This window comes from Hippocampus guttulatus, chromosome 10 (genome assembly GCF_054856545.1).
Source record: "Hippocampus guttulatus isolate MCC_2025c chromosome 10, RoL_Hgut_1.0, whole genome shotgun sequence".
Taxonomy (NCBI): Eukaryota; Metazoa; Chordata; class Actinopteri; order Syngnathiformes; family Syngnathidae; genus Hippocampus; species Hippocampus guttulatus.
Window position 1 is genome coordinate 835,463 of NC_141270.1, and position 14,890 is coordinate 850,352.

General features: G+C 44.6%; 2 protein-coding genes across 2 annotated transcripts; both read left to right on the forward strand.

Annotated features, from left to right (window-relative positions):
• The first annotated feature begins 36 nt into the window (after positions 1–36).
• Positions 37–4,617, forward strand: LOC147198778 (uncharacterized). Its single transcript, XM_086121353.1, has 5 exons — positions 37–371; positions 1,955–2,119; positions 2,206–2,249; positions 3,160–3,406; positions 3,828–4,617. Exons 2-5 carry the CDS (start codon positions 2,083–2,085, stop codon positions 3,887–3,889), a joined length of 390 nt encoding a protein of 129 aa, XP_085977479.1. The 5' UTR covers positions 37–371; positions 1,955–2,082; the 3' UTR covers positions 3,890–4,617.
• A 146-nt stretch (positions 4,618–4,763) lies between these two features.
• Positions 4,764–13,987, forward strand: LOC147198779 (protein phosphatase 1 regulatory subunit 1A-like). Its single transcript, XM_086121352.1, has 10 exons — positions 4,764–5,105; positions 6,006–6,057; positions 6,618–6,655; positions 6,724–6,778; positions 8,042–8,221; positions 9,450–9,584; positions 10,252–10,374; positions 11,126–11,203; positions 13,370–13,504; positions 13,690–13,987. Exons 1-6 carry the CDS (start codon positions 5,025–5,027, stop codon positions 9,509–9,511), a joined length of 468 nt encoding a protein of 155 aa, XP_085977478.1. The 5' UTR covers positions 4,764–5,024; the 3' UTR covers positions 9,512–9,584; positions 10,252–10,374; positions 11,126–11,203; positions 13,370–13,504; positions 13,690–13,987.
• Positions 13,988–14,890: the final 903 nt, after the last annotated feature.

Consider the following 14,890-nt stretch of genomic DNA (forward strand, 5'->3'; position numbering starts at 1 on the left):
TCGTGTGTGTTTGGGCCCGCCCGATGTTTTCTTTCATGTTCCGAAACGCTTTCAAATCGATCATGTGCTCCTGTTCCTAATTTAGAGCCGCAAATGCCCAAATCGAAAGGAAATGTGATTGACTGGCGAGTCAAAAAGCAAAGACATATTTGGAGGCGCACATCCGTGCAAGTCGAGGACATGTGGAGGGTTCTATCTGGAATGCTGCGTGTGCGTGTGTGTGTGTTTACAGAAGGTGTGCGGATGTGTGTTTGGATTTTTGTTGCTTTTGTCTTTGGACGAGGGAGCGTGAGCCACCACGTGCGCGGTGCCGGATGTTGCCCAAGCTGGCCCGTTGGAACAGGACATGAAGGCAAAGGCGCTGGCGGCAGGTCAGTTGCTCACACACGCTCACAAACCACACGTGTCGGGTGGATCCGTTTTTCTTTCACGTCGATCGAAACATCAACTCAGGATATACAGGCGCAGAAAAGTCAAAAGAGTTCTGGAATCAAAGCCAGTTGAAAAAGGGGCCGTCCCTAGACTGTCACTCGCCACGGGCGCAAAAGAAAAAGTGTCAGCGAAAAGCCCAATCGCTGAAAACGTTTGATGGACGATTGCGCACCGAACCCCGCCGCGAGTATCGATTTGCCCAAAAGGAATTCATCTACCCTCATCATTTCTGTCGGTTCATTTGAACTGAAAAACAAACCGTTTGCACGCACGTCCTTTGAACGTTTCATTGACAGGAACAGGAAGGACTCGAAACGGATTATTCATTGGCTCAAGGGTCCCATTCGTGCATTCAAACGGCAGTAATTGCTTGTACGTGCGTGTCAGCGCGAGACTCAATTTACTCTTATCTGACTAAAGCAAACATTCGTGTTTTTTTAACGTAACGCGACGCGACCGTATTTGTCGAGGGCTTTAAAACAACCACCGCTGACTACAAAGTGCTGGAACTGCAGCAAAAAGAATTCAGCCGGCAAACGATAAAAACAAGGATATAACTACAAAGACGGTCCAACCCAAAAATCTAATCTCGTGCTGAGTTAAAAGCCAGAAAATAAAAATGAGTTTGAAGCCGGGCAGCGAAGGGGGCTCATCCCAAAGAGAGGGAGCGACCTCGGGAAAAGGCTCTGTCCCTTCGTTCTCGGTACCGCTCATAGTGTGTGGTCCCATGCGGACCCGAGGCGCCGGGCAGGAGCTCCGAGAGATGGGCTGGAGGCCATTTCAAGATTTGGAAACAAAGAATAGGTTCTCCAGACAAGACCTCTAAAATGAGCCAGTGCAGGGATGCCAGAGGAGGAGTCACGCGCTCCCTCTTACGAGTAGTCGCGGTCAAGAGGCGAGCGGCGGCATTCTGGACCAACCGGAGAAGCTTCATGGTCCAAAGTCAAGTGCGTGACGGTCATCTAGCTGAGATATGACAAACGGCATAAATGACTGTTTCCAAAACTCGTAAAAAAAAAAAAAAAAAAAAGGAGAGGCCTCAGAATTGAGCCCTGAGGAACACCACATGACAGTGGGGCAAGACCGCAGGGCTTCTCAATATCGGTCATGAAAATGAGCTTGGAAGAGCATAGACGCATTTTCTCCTTTGTTTTCACGATTCTTTTATTTATTTTTGGGGTGGGGGGGGGGTGAATTTAATGACTTGTGGTACCTGTTTGTCCGGTTGATGCGCACTGCTGCGGAAGAGTCCTTTCAGGGCCGCCGCACACCAAAGATGCGTCAGAACCCGTCTCGGGCCGCAGCATCGCGCGACACTTCAGTTGGGTTCAGCGGCAATGAGAAAGTCTCCCCCAGTTTGAAATTGCAAAATCAACAGAAACGCCGCTCGTCTCCTTCGAAAGCGAAGAAAATGTCGCCTCTGATTTTGTGCCAACCCCAAGGAACAAATCCATCTTCCCCAAAAGATGAAGTTGCGCTTATTTGCTTTGCGATTGACGTGAAATGATGCTTTGTCCCGCAGGGCTGGAAATATTTTTTTTTCCCCCTTCTTGAAATGCTGACACGACGATGACACCCACGACGATGCCTAAGCAAACATTGCGAGGGTGTGTTTAAAAGGCCCGTTTGCAGGCGGCCCACGGCGCAGAGATGGACGCGGCGCTGAGCCAACGGCAAACGTTCAACGGTCAGTATGGGACTCGTGTCTTTGATTTCTTGTCCGATCGTCCTCTTTGACATGATGAAAACATTTTTTTTTTTCATTTGGAGAAGGAGGCGCCGAAGAGCAACTCGCAGCAAGTCCAAAGCCACCCAAGGTAACACCGGCATCCGATTTTGCAACACCGGTACTCCAACTTTTAAATCGAGTGCACTCGAAAAAAAAAAAAAAAGCTGAAGTTGAAAGGTGAGACGTGCTGTTCTGGTGCGCTCTGTTTCACATCTAACATGTTCATTTGTGTTTGCTGAACTGATTCTTTTTGCATAGACACCTTGAGAGTGTGCTTGCGCTTGACCGATGTAATTGTGTCATTTTCTGCTGAGCTCATAAAACTTTTTTTTTTTTAAATAAATTTTTAAAAATATAACAGTCTTACGCGTATGGAGATAAATGGACTAAACTGTATACGTTATTCATTAAAAAACACACACACACTTTGTGGTAATATGCGGCAGTAAATAAGACGATAAAACACGAGGAGAATTTTATGTCCATTCAACAGATTTTTGTTTGAGTCAATGATTGGCTTGTTCAATGAAAAAAGACGCAAAACTGAAAATATGTTGATTTTGTCTTGAAAGTAAACTCTGCTACACGCACAACACGTTGAGGAACCTAATTAGAATGAAATAATACTGTCAACAAGAATATCATTAAAATGAACTAACATTTGAATGTTAGCATTCCAATAAATATTTGCTCTAATCAAACAAACGACGAATGCTCCGCTCGGCTGACGACCGGTCCTCGGTGTCACCCCGCCTCTTGTCCAGAGGCGGCTCGGATGGGCTCCGGCTCGCCCGCGACCTCCGTGAGGAATACTTCTACAGGTGGTACACATTGTGAAAATAGTATATTGCAAATGTTTAGCTTCCACATCTGAGGCATTTTTTTCTGAGGGGGGGGGGGGGGGGCCTGAACCTCTAAATGATGAGGCGCTTGAACACAAAGGTTAGCCCACAAGTTCGTGTGTGTGTGTGTGTGTGTGTGCGCGTGCTGTGATGCAGACCCGGTGCGCGCCAGAGGTGGTCATTGTGTCTCGCTGCGCGGGCTGTTACAAGCAGCAGAAACGCGGCGTCAAGTCGGCAGGATCCTCCGAAGAGCTCGATCGGTCGTCGTCCTCCAGCGAAGACGACGACGACGACGACGAGTATGAACGGGAAGGGGCCCCGCCTGCAGGGGGAGCCCATGAGCAAGAGGGACGCCGTGGTGAGCGACGGAGCAAGACGGCAGACGCCGAGACCCACCCGGAAGGTAAGTGCCGCACCCCGGCGAATAAATACATCGAACAAACCAAAATAAAAAAATACAAAAAATGGAATGCGTTCAAAATATACATTTCAAATAAGTATTGAAATAACATTTGGAATATGTGGCACATAAGTACGAAAGTTTGGATCCTCTTTTTCACTTTTTGGTCTCTTATCTTGAAAATGGTGAAAAAAATGTTTTTAAAGAAAAATAATAATCATGAAAGTATGTGAAAAGATTGTTTTAAACATAAATTTTAAACATGAAACCTTCCCCCCATGTTTCCATGTAGACATTTTTTTCAATGTGGTATATCAAAAAGTCTTTGGAAAAAAAAATCGACTACAACTTTTAGTCCAAAACAAAAACAAAACAAACACGCGCGCAGCCCAGTTGAAGGCGTTTCCGTTTGGCTTCCCTTCAGATGGCGCGTCCGCCCCGACTCCAGCCCAACCTTCACCCGCGGGGGACGCCAGCCAACCGTAGGGCGACGTTACCGCCGGCACGCGGGACACGTTTGCCCCCACGGTGCCGTGTCTCACGCGTGGCCCCCCCCCCGAATCCCCGACAAATCCCCTCGTTGGCGCCTGCCACCATGTCCAGCGACCTCCTTGATGGAGATGGCAAATACACTACATACATGTACCTGTTGAAAATTGGGAGCGGGTCACATGTCAACTTAGTGTCTTGATTGCTCATGTCCACACACACACACACAAGTCGTTGACTGTACATTGAAAATGAGTGATATATTGGAATGAGTGAGTCCATACTGTGTGTTTTTGTTACTCCCTCAAGGGGGGGGGGGGGTAAAACAACTTGGCGCTATTGATTAGTGATGATTTTTGATTGTAAAACTGGTTGGGCCTTTGTTGCTATCTATGAAATATGTTGATGTTGACGTGACATCTTTGGTTGTTTCTTCACTGTTAAAAAGGATCAAATTAATGTTCGACTCGCCGATTTGAAGCGCTACAATTTGGCCTCAAGCCCCGATGTGAAAACATAACCCTGTTTGGAAGCCCTCATTCGACTCCCTACATTTGGTTCGAAGCTCCGATTAGAGAATTTGTAACCCTGGTTTCAAACCCGACCCTCGGCCTGAACTTGGAGCATTTCAAAAGAAATCCCACACTTGTAATTTTGCCGGTGCACAAATAAAGTCTCTCCGCGACCTCCGCGGGTCCCCGGAGGCTCGGCTCTCCCAAGCTCAATTCTGTGTTGAAAGCGTGACGCTCATTGCAAATGCTAATCGGTCTCAAATAAGATCTGAAGATCTGCGATTGGCCGGCAATCGGTTGGGGGTGTGCCCCGAAGACGGCAGGGAGAGGCCGCGGCAAAGCCTGCGAGCCTCCTGGGGACAAGCGGCTCCGATAATGGATGGCTGGAGAAAGTGAAGAATGTTGTTCAAAATCAACATCCGGTCGCAGTCCCATCTTAGAGCTGAAAAAAAGCTGCATTGATGCCACTTGAGTCAATTAGTCGAATTGCGTGCCGTGTTCCATAATGGACTGGAGCCCAGACCACTCCCTCTTCACCACACGCACACACACACACACATCCCCTCTCTCTCTCCCTTTTCGTGTGGCTTTCCTTCTTTGTTTCTTTGCGGCGGATTGCGATGGAGCCCAGCAGTCCCAAGAAGATCCAGTTTGACGTTCCGCCGCTGCAGGGACACTTGGACCCTCAGGCCGCCGAGCACGTGAGTGGGCCGAGCCAACCGTCAATGTGGCCCCCGCGCTCTCCATGGAATGCGTGCGTGCGTGCGTGTCACTCTCTCCTCAAAATGCCTTTGCTGTCCCCTGAGGGTCAAATAATTTGGCCTTTTAGTCAACAGTCTGCCCTTGATCATGGAGCGGCGGACGTAGAAATGGCAGCCGAAGTTGCCCGACGTGGCTTTTCCGAGCGCTCGTCCTTTGGTGACGATGACGCTGACGATGTGAAAAATGACATCGACACGTCCGTGCGGGTCGGCCAAACAACATCTCTGTCTGCGTCCTAAATGTCAACACTTAGTTTCCACTTAGTTTGCCTTCCAATCGGGAATATTGGATCATAATCTCCGCACGCTGAAAATGATGTCTGTCTGTCCCGTAAATGGATGCATATTATTTTTGAAACCGCTGCGTCAGACGGTTATCTGGTTGCCATTCACAAATAGTCATTGCCTTTATTGGATTCTTTCAGATAAATTCTTCATTTATCATCAAGAATTTATAGATTCTATATTCTCGAATGATGTCCATCTTCAAATGTGCAATACGTGACTGCCGAGCCTCTGAAAATGTTTCAAACGCGAGGCCGCGTAAACGCATTTGAACCTGACTTCAGGTCGGCGGCAGCAACGCCGTTCGAATCGGATCGGCACTGGCAGTCTTGAATTGAGAGCGAGCGACTTCCTGAATCTTTCAAATCAACAAATATGTCTGCTTTTGTCGATACATCCCAATTGCTCTCAACCACATCGCTGTACTCTGACTCGTGTGTGTGTGTGTGCTTGTCACTTTGAGCTGCTTTGTGTGCATTCTTCTATTCCACAGTTAACATGTGGCTTTTTTCCCATATTTTATATTCTTGATATTTGATATTTCTTTTGGTTCAGATACGTCGCAGAAGACCGACACCTGCAACTCTGCAAATATACAGACAACCAGGTAGCACACACACACACACACACACACACATGTGCACATTCGCGAATGAGCTAACTGCAGGTAATTTGTGCGTTGGCGGCGCTGTCAATAAAGAGCCTTTTGAACGTGGGCGGAACCCGAGTGGGGGCGGGCAGGCCTAGTGGGGCTATAATGGAACCTTTATTAGATTTTGAGCTGCAGCATTTGGGAAGTGATGTCAGTCAGTGCGAAGGACTGGACTGATGGATGCTGAGCACGCACGCACGCACGCACGCACGCACTTTGTTCCATTTTGTGAGCTCAGCTTGGCAAATCTTCTCGTGTGAAGCGTCCAAACCACACCCAAGTGTACGCCAGAGGAGTTTGTTGTGTATACTGTATCATAGTGTCCGCGTGTGGTGTATCAAGTGGCCATAAAAAGTCTACACACCCCTGTTCAAACATCTAAGAGCCTAAAACTTGAAAACTTTCTCCACCACCATCGAATGTGACAATTTGGGGGAAATGATGACATTGGGATGAATGTCGCAAGGTCGACCAGTTGTTTCCAGACTCTGCGCTGCCATTTGTGTCTCATGCAGAAGCCGGAGATCAGCACGACGTCAGCGGAGGCTCTCAGGTGTGTACACGCGAGTGCGCCCGCGGGAGCAAAATGGAGTAAGATGCGTGTTTGTATCTCCCGGGCAGTGCGGAGATGGCGCTCAGAGGAGGCAAGGCGCTTTGGCCCCGCCCACCACCAAAGGTAAACAAAGTCCCCGTCCGTGGCTGATGATGAAATAATGAATTGTCAATTTTCGCGAAGCACCAAGTCAGGAACGCGCCATCAACACGGGCCGGCGAGGAACGTCGGCCTCGCGCTGAAGCTCACAGTTTGATTCTTTAACGTTGTGAAACTCCGTTTTGGTGAGCGTGCCAGAAAAGGGTGGTCTGCGCCGTTGTGGGTACATCATAATGTCACGATCTTTAGCGTTTCATTTTTGAAATGTCTTCTGTCGGCCGTGTGTGCATGTTGCCCGTGCTTCCCGCTTTCCCTGTGACGCCTTTTCGGAGGCTCACAACCTCCATCTTCTTTTTGCGTCGACGCGCCTTCGTTGTTGTTCCCGCGATGCGGCATATGCGCGGAGAGAAGAAAAACATCCACAAACTTGGTGGGCAGCCGTCTCACAGGAAGTGAAGGCCTGGCTTAAAAGCTTTTCTTCTATTGATCCACAAAGAGTGTGCGCGTGCGTGTGCGTGTGCGCGTGCTTGCGCACGCTTGCACGTGGGAGCTCCTAATAGCACCACGAGCAGCGTTAGCATTAAAAGCGCAGCGGCGGGATTTCTGTTGTGCACAATAAGAGGCGAACATTGAAGCGAGCTGCCAAATTGTCCGCATGGCTTCTTTTCTCTCTTTACTCGGTGGTGAGATTGAGCATCTTGCCACTTTGCTCATGGCAATTTTTTTATATTTTTTTTGATGCGACTGCTATTTCATTTTATTTCTTCGGAAACTGAATTCGGTTGAACTATTTTCCAACGCGCATTTGAACTTGATTTAGATTGACGTTTGAATTTGATTGAATGTAGTTTCATTTAATTTGCAATTTAATGTTGATTGATTTTAACTTTAATTGTATTTTTATTTTTAAATTTGATTCCGATTCAATTTTCTTTATTTTTTTTCCCAATTGAAATGCAATTACATTGTGTTTTATTTTTCCGCACAGATTTTCTTCACCCGATTTATGCATTTTCCCATGCACATTTCACGTATCTTGAGATGCGCATTTCAATTTGACTTCATCTTATTTGATCATGAGGTGCATGTTTTGATTTCATTTGGTGCAAATGTAATCATTTTCCAAAGGCCTTTTTCATGTCATGGCACGTTTTAACTTGTGATGCAAATGTCGTTTGCAGCCAATCGAAAGTGATGTTGATGCAACTTGAATTTTAGTCAAACCAAGGCCTGGAAATGATTTGAATGGCAAAGGTGCGGAAGCACTGTGGTTGTCGTCCTCCTCAGGGCTTCACGTCGGGGTGGAGCACCCGCCGGCGGGGGGGCCGGACTGTCACTTGAGTCCGAGCTCAACGCAGCACTCTGCCGGCTCCTTCCCGTGGACCAATCGGAACGGGCCGGAGGAAGCCAACGGGAACCTGGTCGCCAATCACGGGAGAGGCGTGGCACAGAGCAACAGTTGCCACGGTAAACATATTCATCGTTGGATATTTTTACAAGCGCTCCTTGTGAATTTGAGAAGATTTTGACCGGGATTGGCATTTTGTTGCCATTCGGCCAAGCGCGTTTCCATGGATTGTGTGGCCACCAAATTGGAAGCACTCCAAATGGGAAACAAAGCCTTCCGATAATCTGGTGTATTTTATCGCCGGCCTATGTTTGACATACGGTTGGCCTGAATGGAACCAGAAATGGGCAATCCGAGTCCAGAGAGTAAAAACCCTCCCACGGTTTGTCTTTAGCCGCACGCAGGCCCGGATAAGCTCATCTCAAATTCCCGATGGGCCGCACCGCAACCTATGAATTTTGGTGGCAAAGGGTTTCATTTTCCGAGTGGAACTAACCCCGCCAACTTCTTCTGGTACTGACGCATGGCCTTGCTTTGTCCTTTCTTTCTACGATTTTCTCAGATGTGTCATGCGAGTCCCAAAAAGAAGCTTCCAGCCCCGACTCGGTCTCTCGATAGCCGCCGCCGCTGCGCTTCCTCTTCTTCACCCTCCTCTTCACGCTCCTCTTCCTCGTGTTCATGCTGCCGCATTACCCGCTCGACAACGACAAGAGCGAGAACACTGTACATCTCATGTACGATGACATTGATGCGCATGACGTGGCTGTGAATAAAGATCTGTTATTATATGGCAAGTAGGGCATCGGGAATCATTCGTCGTAATGATGAGTCGTATTTTGGCTGCGGAAGAAGCTTGTGGAATGAGGTTTCCGTAACCCTGCCTCAGCAGCGTGCCTTTGATGTTCATTTTGCGTCCTCTGGAAACCTTTCGGAGGTGATTTGGGGGTTGATCAAAACAAGACAGCAGTTCAATTATCATCCAATTGCCATAACGGCAATCCAGGTAATAAATGAGTTGGTCCCCTGAACAGCCACGATGCCATTCCCGGTGAGTTGGCGTCACTCACAGTGCGTGCACCTCACCAAACGGCGTCCATGTTTAGTTTGCAATCAAAAGCCATACCCTTCATAAACTGTTTTCAGTGCTTGAGGCATGCGAAATCACCTTGTGCATTGAGTTTCAAGTGTTGTCATCGAGTGAATTAAACTATTACGTGTAAAATACAGTAATACTAATACTTGCCAATGTTATTTTTAACTTACCGGGGGCAACTGCTCTCTTCTTCCTTGCTAACAGTTGTTCTCTTTTATTTTGTTGCGTCATGTTTTTTCTATTCCTTTTTGCAGGAAAGCTTGAATCTTCTGTGCCCGAAGAAGAGGAGGAGGACATGAAGCATCAGAATGAATAATTGTTTGTTTGTTTTTGACGATCGGCATTTGGAATAAAACCTTCAACGGGGCTGCAGCACCCTCTAGCGGAGGGTGGGTGACCCTGCATAATTTCAACTCCAGTACAGTATTCGCAATCTGATTTCTAAGCGTTCTTGCCAACTTTAATTCTCGCGGGATTCACAATAGTGATGGGATTTTCAATATTTATGACAAATTTCGCATACATTTTGATAAATGACTTGGTGAACAATATTGCATCCTGCTGACTGAAAATAGCAACAATTATCAAGCAAATAAATGGCTTTTTACTTATTTTATTGAACATTAAAAAGGCTCCAAACAATAAACAAGCAACAAAATTAAACTTCAACCAACAACAATCAAACTTGCTGCATCATAAGAAAAATAGTGAGTATTAACTGCAACAGCAGCAGTGAACAAAACATAAAAAACATCCTTGCTTTATTTTGAATTTGCAGTCAACAAAACGAAATACTTCAACTTGGAACACTTCAATTTGACCAGTCTTTTAGAACACCATCTTTGACGGGACAGATGTTGCTACAATGCACAATCTACTCTCCATTACTTTGATCAAACGGGGGTAGACGGAAGCTCGGTATTTCCACCATCTCGGTGGATCAGCTGCCCTTGAAATCTGTGCTTCTTCAAGATATGCCCTAATTTAGTGTTTTGTGTTTTTGCACGCTTGGCTAATACTGTAAATTAAATTCAGCCTTTGTGGTTTCCCGGACAGTAGGGGGCGATGTGAACTAAAGACATCCGATTCACCAAGAAGAAGAAGAAGTACAAGCACAAGAACGGTACCACATCCGGTTCAATGAGCAAGTTTTTCCGCTGTCCACAAGCCCTGTTCTCAGTGAGTAATTTTAACATTTTAAACGGACTTCGCAGTTTATCTCTGAGTGCATAGATGTAGACAATTGGGGAGAGTTATTACGACACGTTGCTCCTTGAATTTTGTTGTTGTGACTCAACGTAAAAAAACAACGTCAGCCAAGGGGGCAGTGAGCGAGCACGCCGCCAAGTAGACTTCAGCTGTCAATCAAAAAACAATCGCGAACAGCGTTTGACTTGAAGATTATTCTGTATGTTTTCCACACCAAAGCTGCTATCAGCAGTGGAAGTGTGATGGCTTCACATCGCGGGGGAGGGGGGGGGGGCAGATTTGTTTCAAAACGATTCCCACAAATGCACCCGTGACTTTGTTCATTTGTTTTTCGAAAGGAGGTTGCTCATTGCACTTTAGGTGTGGGGAGAGGGCCGCATCAGACAGATGCATAGCGAGTGCCGGCACGTTTGAAATGGACGGCTTGAAAGTCAAAGTTGAAACTGCTTCTAGCCGACGTGTGCACATTTTGAGCATGACGTCTCTGATCCACTGGTGAAAGGACACATGTGTTGTGTTTATTATTTTACTTTATGTTAACTGTTTTGTTAAGCGCTTTGTTACAGCTGCCGCTGTTGTGAAAGCGCTATATAAATCTGCATGTATTGTATTGTTAAAGTCTGCCACTTTTCGAATAATGGCTCAAATTAAAAAGAAACAAATTTTTTATGGACTACAGTGTGTGACTTTACACTTTTGTTTTGTTTTTCTGCCTGACCAGATGAGTCCGATTACTGGGCCAAAGGCGCAGCTGCCAGACTCGGAGGACATGCGGAAGGGACGCCAACCTGAACCTACAGTAAGGCTGACTATACGTGGTCGTTTTTTAAGCTAAAAACGCCTTACTATACATGGTCATTTTTTTCGGCTAAAAACGCCTTACTATACATGGTCATTTGTACGACCATGTATAGTAAGGAGTTTTTAGGCGAAAAAAATGACCATGTATAGTAAGGCGTTTTTAGCCCAAAAAAACGACCATGTATAGTAAGGCGTTTTTAGACGAAAAAAATGACCATGCATAGTAGGGTGTTTTTAACTGAAAAAAACGACATAGTATAGTAAGGCGTTTTTAGACGAAAAAAACGACCATGTATAGTAAGGCGTTTTTAGCCAAAAAAATCGACCATGTATAGTAAGGCGTTTTTAGCCGAAAAAAACGACCACGTATAGTTAGGCGTTTTTAGCCGAAAAAAACTACCATGTATAGTAAGGCGTTTTTAGACAAAAAAACGACCATGTATAGTAAGGCGTTTTTAGCCCAAAAAATCGACCATGTATAGTAAGGTGTTTTTAGACAAAAAAAATGACCATGTATAGTAAGGCGTTTTTAGCCCAAAAAACGACCACGTATAGTAAGGCGTTTTTAGCCCAAAAAATCGACCATGTATAGTAAGGCGTTTTTAGCCGAAAAAAACGACCACGTATAGTTAGGCGTTTTTAGCCGAAAAAAACTACCATGTATAGTAAGGCGTTTTTAGCCGAAAAAAACTACCATGTATAGTAAGGCGTTTTTAGCCCAAAAAACGACCATGTATAGTAAGGCGTTTTTAGCCCAAAAAATCGACCATGTATAGTAAGGCGTTTTTAGACAAAAAAAATGACCATGTATAGTAAGGCGTTTTTAGCCCAAAAAATCGACCATGTATAGTAAGGCGTTTTTAGACAAAAAAAATGACCATGTATAGTAAGGCGTTTTTAGCCCAAAAAACGACCATGTATAGTAAGGCGTTTTTAGCCCAAAAAATCGACCACGTATAGTAAGGCGTTTTTAGCCCAAAAAATCGACCATGTATAGTAAGGCGTTTTTAGCCGAAAAAAACGACCACGTATAGTTAGGCGTTTTTAGCCGAAAAAAACTACCATGTATAGTAAGGCGTTTTTAGCCCAAAAAACGACCATGTATAGTAAGGCGTTTTTAGCCCAAAAAACGACCATGTATAGTAAGGCGTTTTTAGCCCAAAAAATCGACCATGTATAGTAAGGCGTTTTTAGACAAAAAAAATGACCATGTATAGTAAGGCGTTTTTAGCCCAAAAAACGACCATGTATAGTAAGGCGTTTTTAGCCCAAAAAATCGACCATGTATAGTAAGGCGTTTTTAGCCCAAAAAATCGACCATGTATAGTAAGGCGTTTTTAGCCGAAAAAATCGACCATGTATAGTAAGGCGTTTTTAGCCCAAAAAAACGACCATGTATATTAAGGCGTTTTTAGACGAAAAAAACGACCATGTATAGTAAGGCGTTTTTAGCCCAAAAAAACGACCATGTATCGTAAGGTGTTTTTAACTGAAAAAAACGACTATGTATAGTAAGGCGTTTTTAGCCGAAAAAAACGACCATGTATATTAAGGAGTTTTTAGACGAAAAAAATGACCATGTATATATAGTAAGGCGTTTTTAGCCCAAAAAAACGACCATGTATAGTAAGGCGTTTTTAGCCCAAAAAATCGACCATGTATAGTAAGGCGTTTTTAGACGAAAAAAACGACCATGTATATTAAGGCGTTTTTAGACGAAAAAAATGACCATGTATAGTAAGGCGTTTTTAGCCCAAAAAAACGACCATGTGTATAGTAAGGCGTTTTTAGCCGAAAAAAACGACCATGTATAGTAAGGCGTTTTTAGACGAAAAAAATGACCATGTATAGTAAGGTGTTTTTAACTGAAAAAACCGACTATGTATAGTAAGGCGTTTTTAGCCGAAAAAAACGACCATGTATATTAAGGAGTTTTTAGCCGAAAAAAATGACCATGTATACTAAGGCGTTTTTAGCCGAAAAAAATGACCATGTATAGTAAGGCGTTTTTAGCTTAAAAAACGACCATGTATAGTCAGGCATTTTTAGACGAAAAAAAAACGACCATGTATATAGCAAGGCGTTTTGAGCTGAAAAAAACGACCATGTATAGTAATGCGTTTTTAGATGAAAAAATTGTAATCAAGCTTTATTTCTTTTGCAGAATAGACAATCACGAGGAAAAAATGTGCAAGTTGGATAGCAGTTTGCTTGTTGCTGGGCGGCGAAGTGGTCAGCTCTTGGGAAGAACGTGGGACAGGTGTGTTGACCTGAGAGGAAAGGCATCCGTGAGTTACACGTGAGTCAATTTCTTGTGCAGGCAAAGATGTGATGGGCATGAAACATACCAGGGAGATAGACTGTTGGGTCTTTCGAGAGCAGGAAGCCGATCATGTTTACTGCTGCCTGGGGTAGAAAAAAAACTAGTCAAAAAAGTAGTCATGATGGTGCATTGAACGAGTGTAAATGTCTCCTACTTTTCAGGCTCGCCCAAAGTTTGACTTCAGCACCTTGCGAATAACAGGAAGAAGAGAAAAAAGTGTTGCCTGCAGGTCTGTGCTCGTAGGTGGACTCTGGCGGTGAGCAGGTGACTCCCTCTTGTGGCACGGAGGACCCAAGAACAATCTTCCTTCAACTCTGAAAAATGAAATGAGGCTTGTTGTGTTGGGTCTGTCTCAGTGACAGACTGAGGCTGCTGCTGTCTTCTTCTGTGATCAAAACAACGTTGTCTTGTCGGCGGACATTCCACAAATTGCACCCTATTAAAATTATTCATTCCGTGTCTTTTGTGCATTTTTTCACTTTTAAATTATCCTGCGGGCCTGATCAAACCTCCTTGCGGACCGGTTCCGGCCGTATGTTATACACCCCTGATGAATAGTAAGGCGTTTTTAGCCGAAATAAACGACCATGTATAGAAAAGCGTTTTTAGCCCGAAAAAAGTGACCATGTAGAGTAAGGCGTTTTTAGCTCGGAAAAAAACGACCATGTATAGTAAGGCGTTTTTAGCTCGAAAAAAACAACATATGTAAGGCGTTTTTAGCCCGAAAAAAACGACAGTGTAGTAAGGCGTTTTTAGCCCGAAAAAAACGACATAGTATTGTAAGGCCTTTTTAGCTGAAAAAAACGACATAGTATAGTAAGGCGTTTTTAGCTCCAAAAAACCGACCATGTATAGTAAGGCGTTTTTAGCCCGAAAAAAGTGACCATGTAGAGTAAGGCGTTTTTAGCTCGGGAAAAAAACGACCATGTATAGTAAGGCGTTTTTAGCTCGAAAAAAACAACATATGTAAGGCGTTTTTAGCCCGAAAAAAACGACATAGTATTGTAAGGCCTTTTTAGCTGAAAAAAACGACATAGTATATAGTAAGGCGTTTTTAGCCCGAAAAAACGACATAGTATAGTAAGGCGTTTTTAGCCCGAAAAAAAACGACATAGTATAGTAAGGCGTTTTTAGCCGGAAAAAAACAACCATGTATAGTAAGGCGTTTTTAGCTCGAAAAAAACGACCATGTATAGTAAGGCGTTTTTAGCTCGAAAAAAACGACAGTTTAGTAAGGCGTTTTTAGCCGAAAAAAACGACATAGTATATAAGGCGTTTTTAGCCCGAAAAAAACGACATAGTATAGTAAGGCGTTTTTAGCCCGAAAAAAACGACATAGTATAGTAAGGCGATTTTAGCCCG

Excerpts from the sequence above, each read along its gene's own strand:
- LOC147198778 (XM_086121353.1), top strand. The coding sequence starts at position 2,083 with ATGGACGCGGCGCTGAGCCAACGGCAAACGTTCAACG. Across the intron at positions 2,120-2,205 it reads CCAACGGCAAACGTTCAACG|GAGGCGCCGAAGAGCAACTC; the intron begins GTCAGTATGGGA and ends CATTTGGAGAAG. Across the intron at positions 2,250-3,159 it reads CAAGTCCAAAGCCACCCAAG|ACCCGGTGCGCGCCAGAGGT; the intron begins GTAACACCGGCA and ends GCTGTGATGCAG.
- LOC147198779 (XM_086121352.1), top strand. The coding sequence starts at position 5,025 with ATGGAGCCCAGCAGTCCCAAGAAGATCCAGTTTGACGTTCCGCCGCTG. Across the intron at positions 5,106-6,005 it reads ACCCTCAGGCCGCCGAGCAC|ATACGTCGCAGAAGACCGAC; the intron begins GTGAGTGGGCCG and ends CTTTTGGTTCAG. Across the intron at positions 8,222-9,449 it reads ACAGAGCAACAGTTGCCACG|GAAAGCTTGAATCTTCTGTG; the intron begins GTAAACATATTC and ends TCCTTTTTGCAG.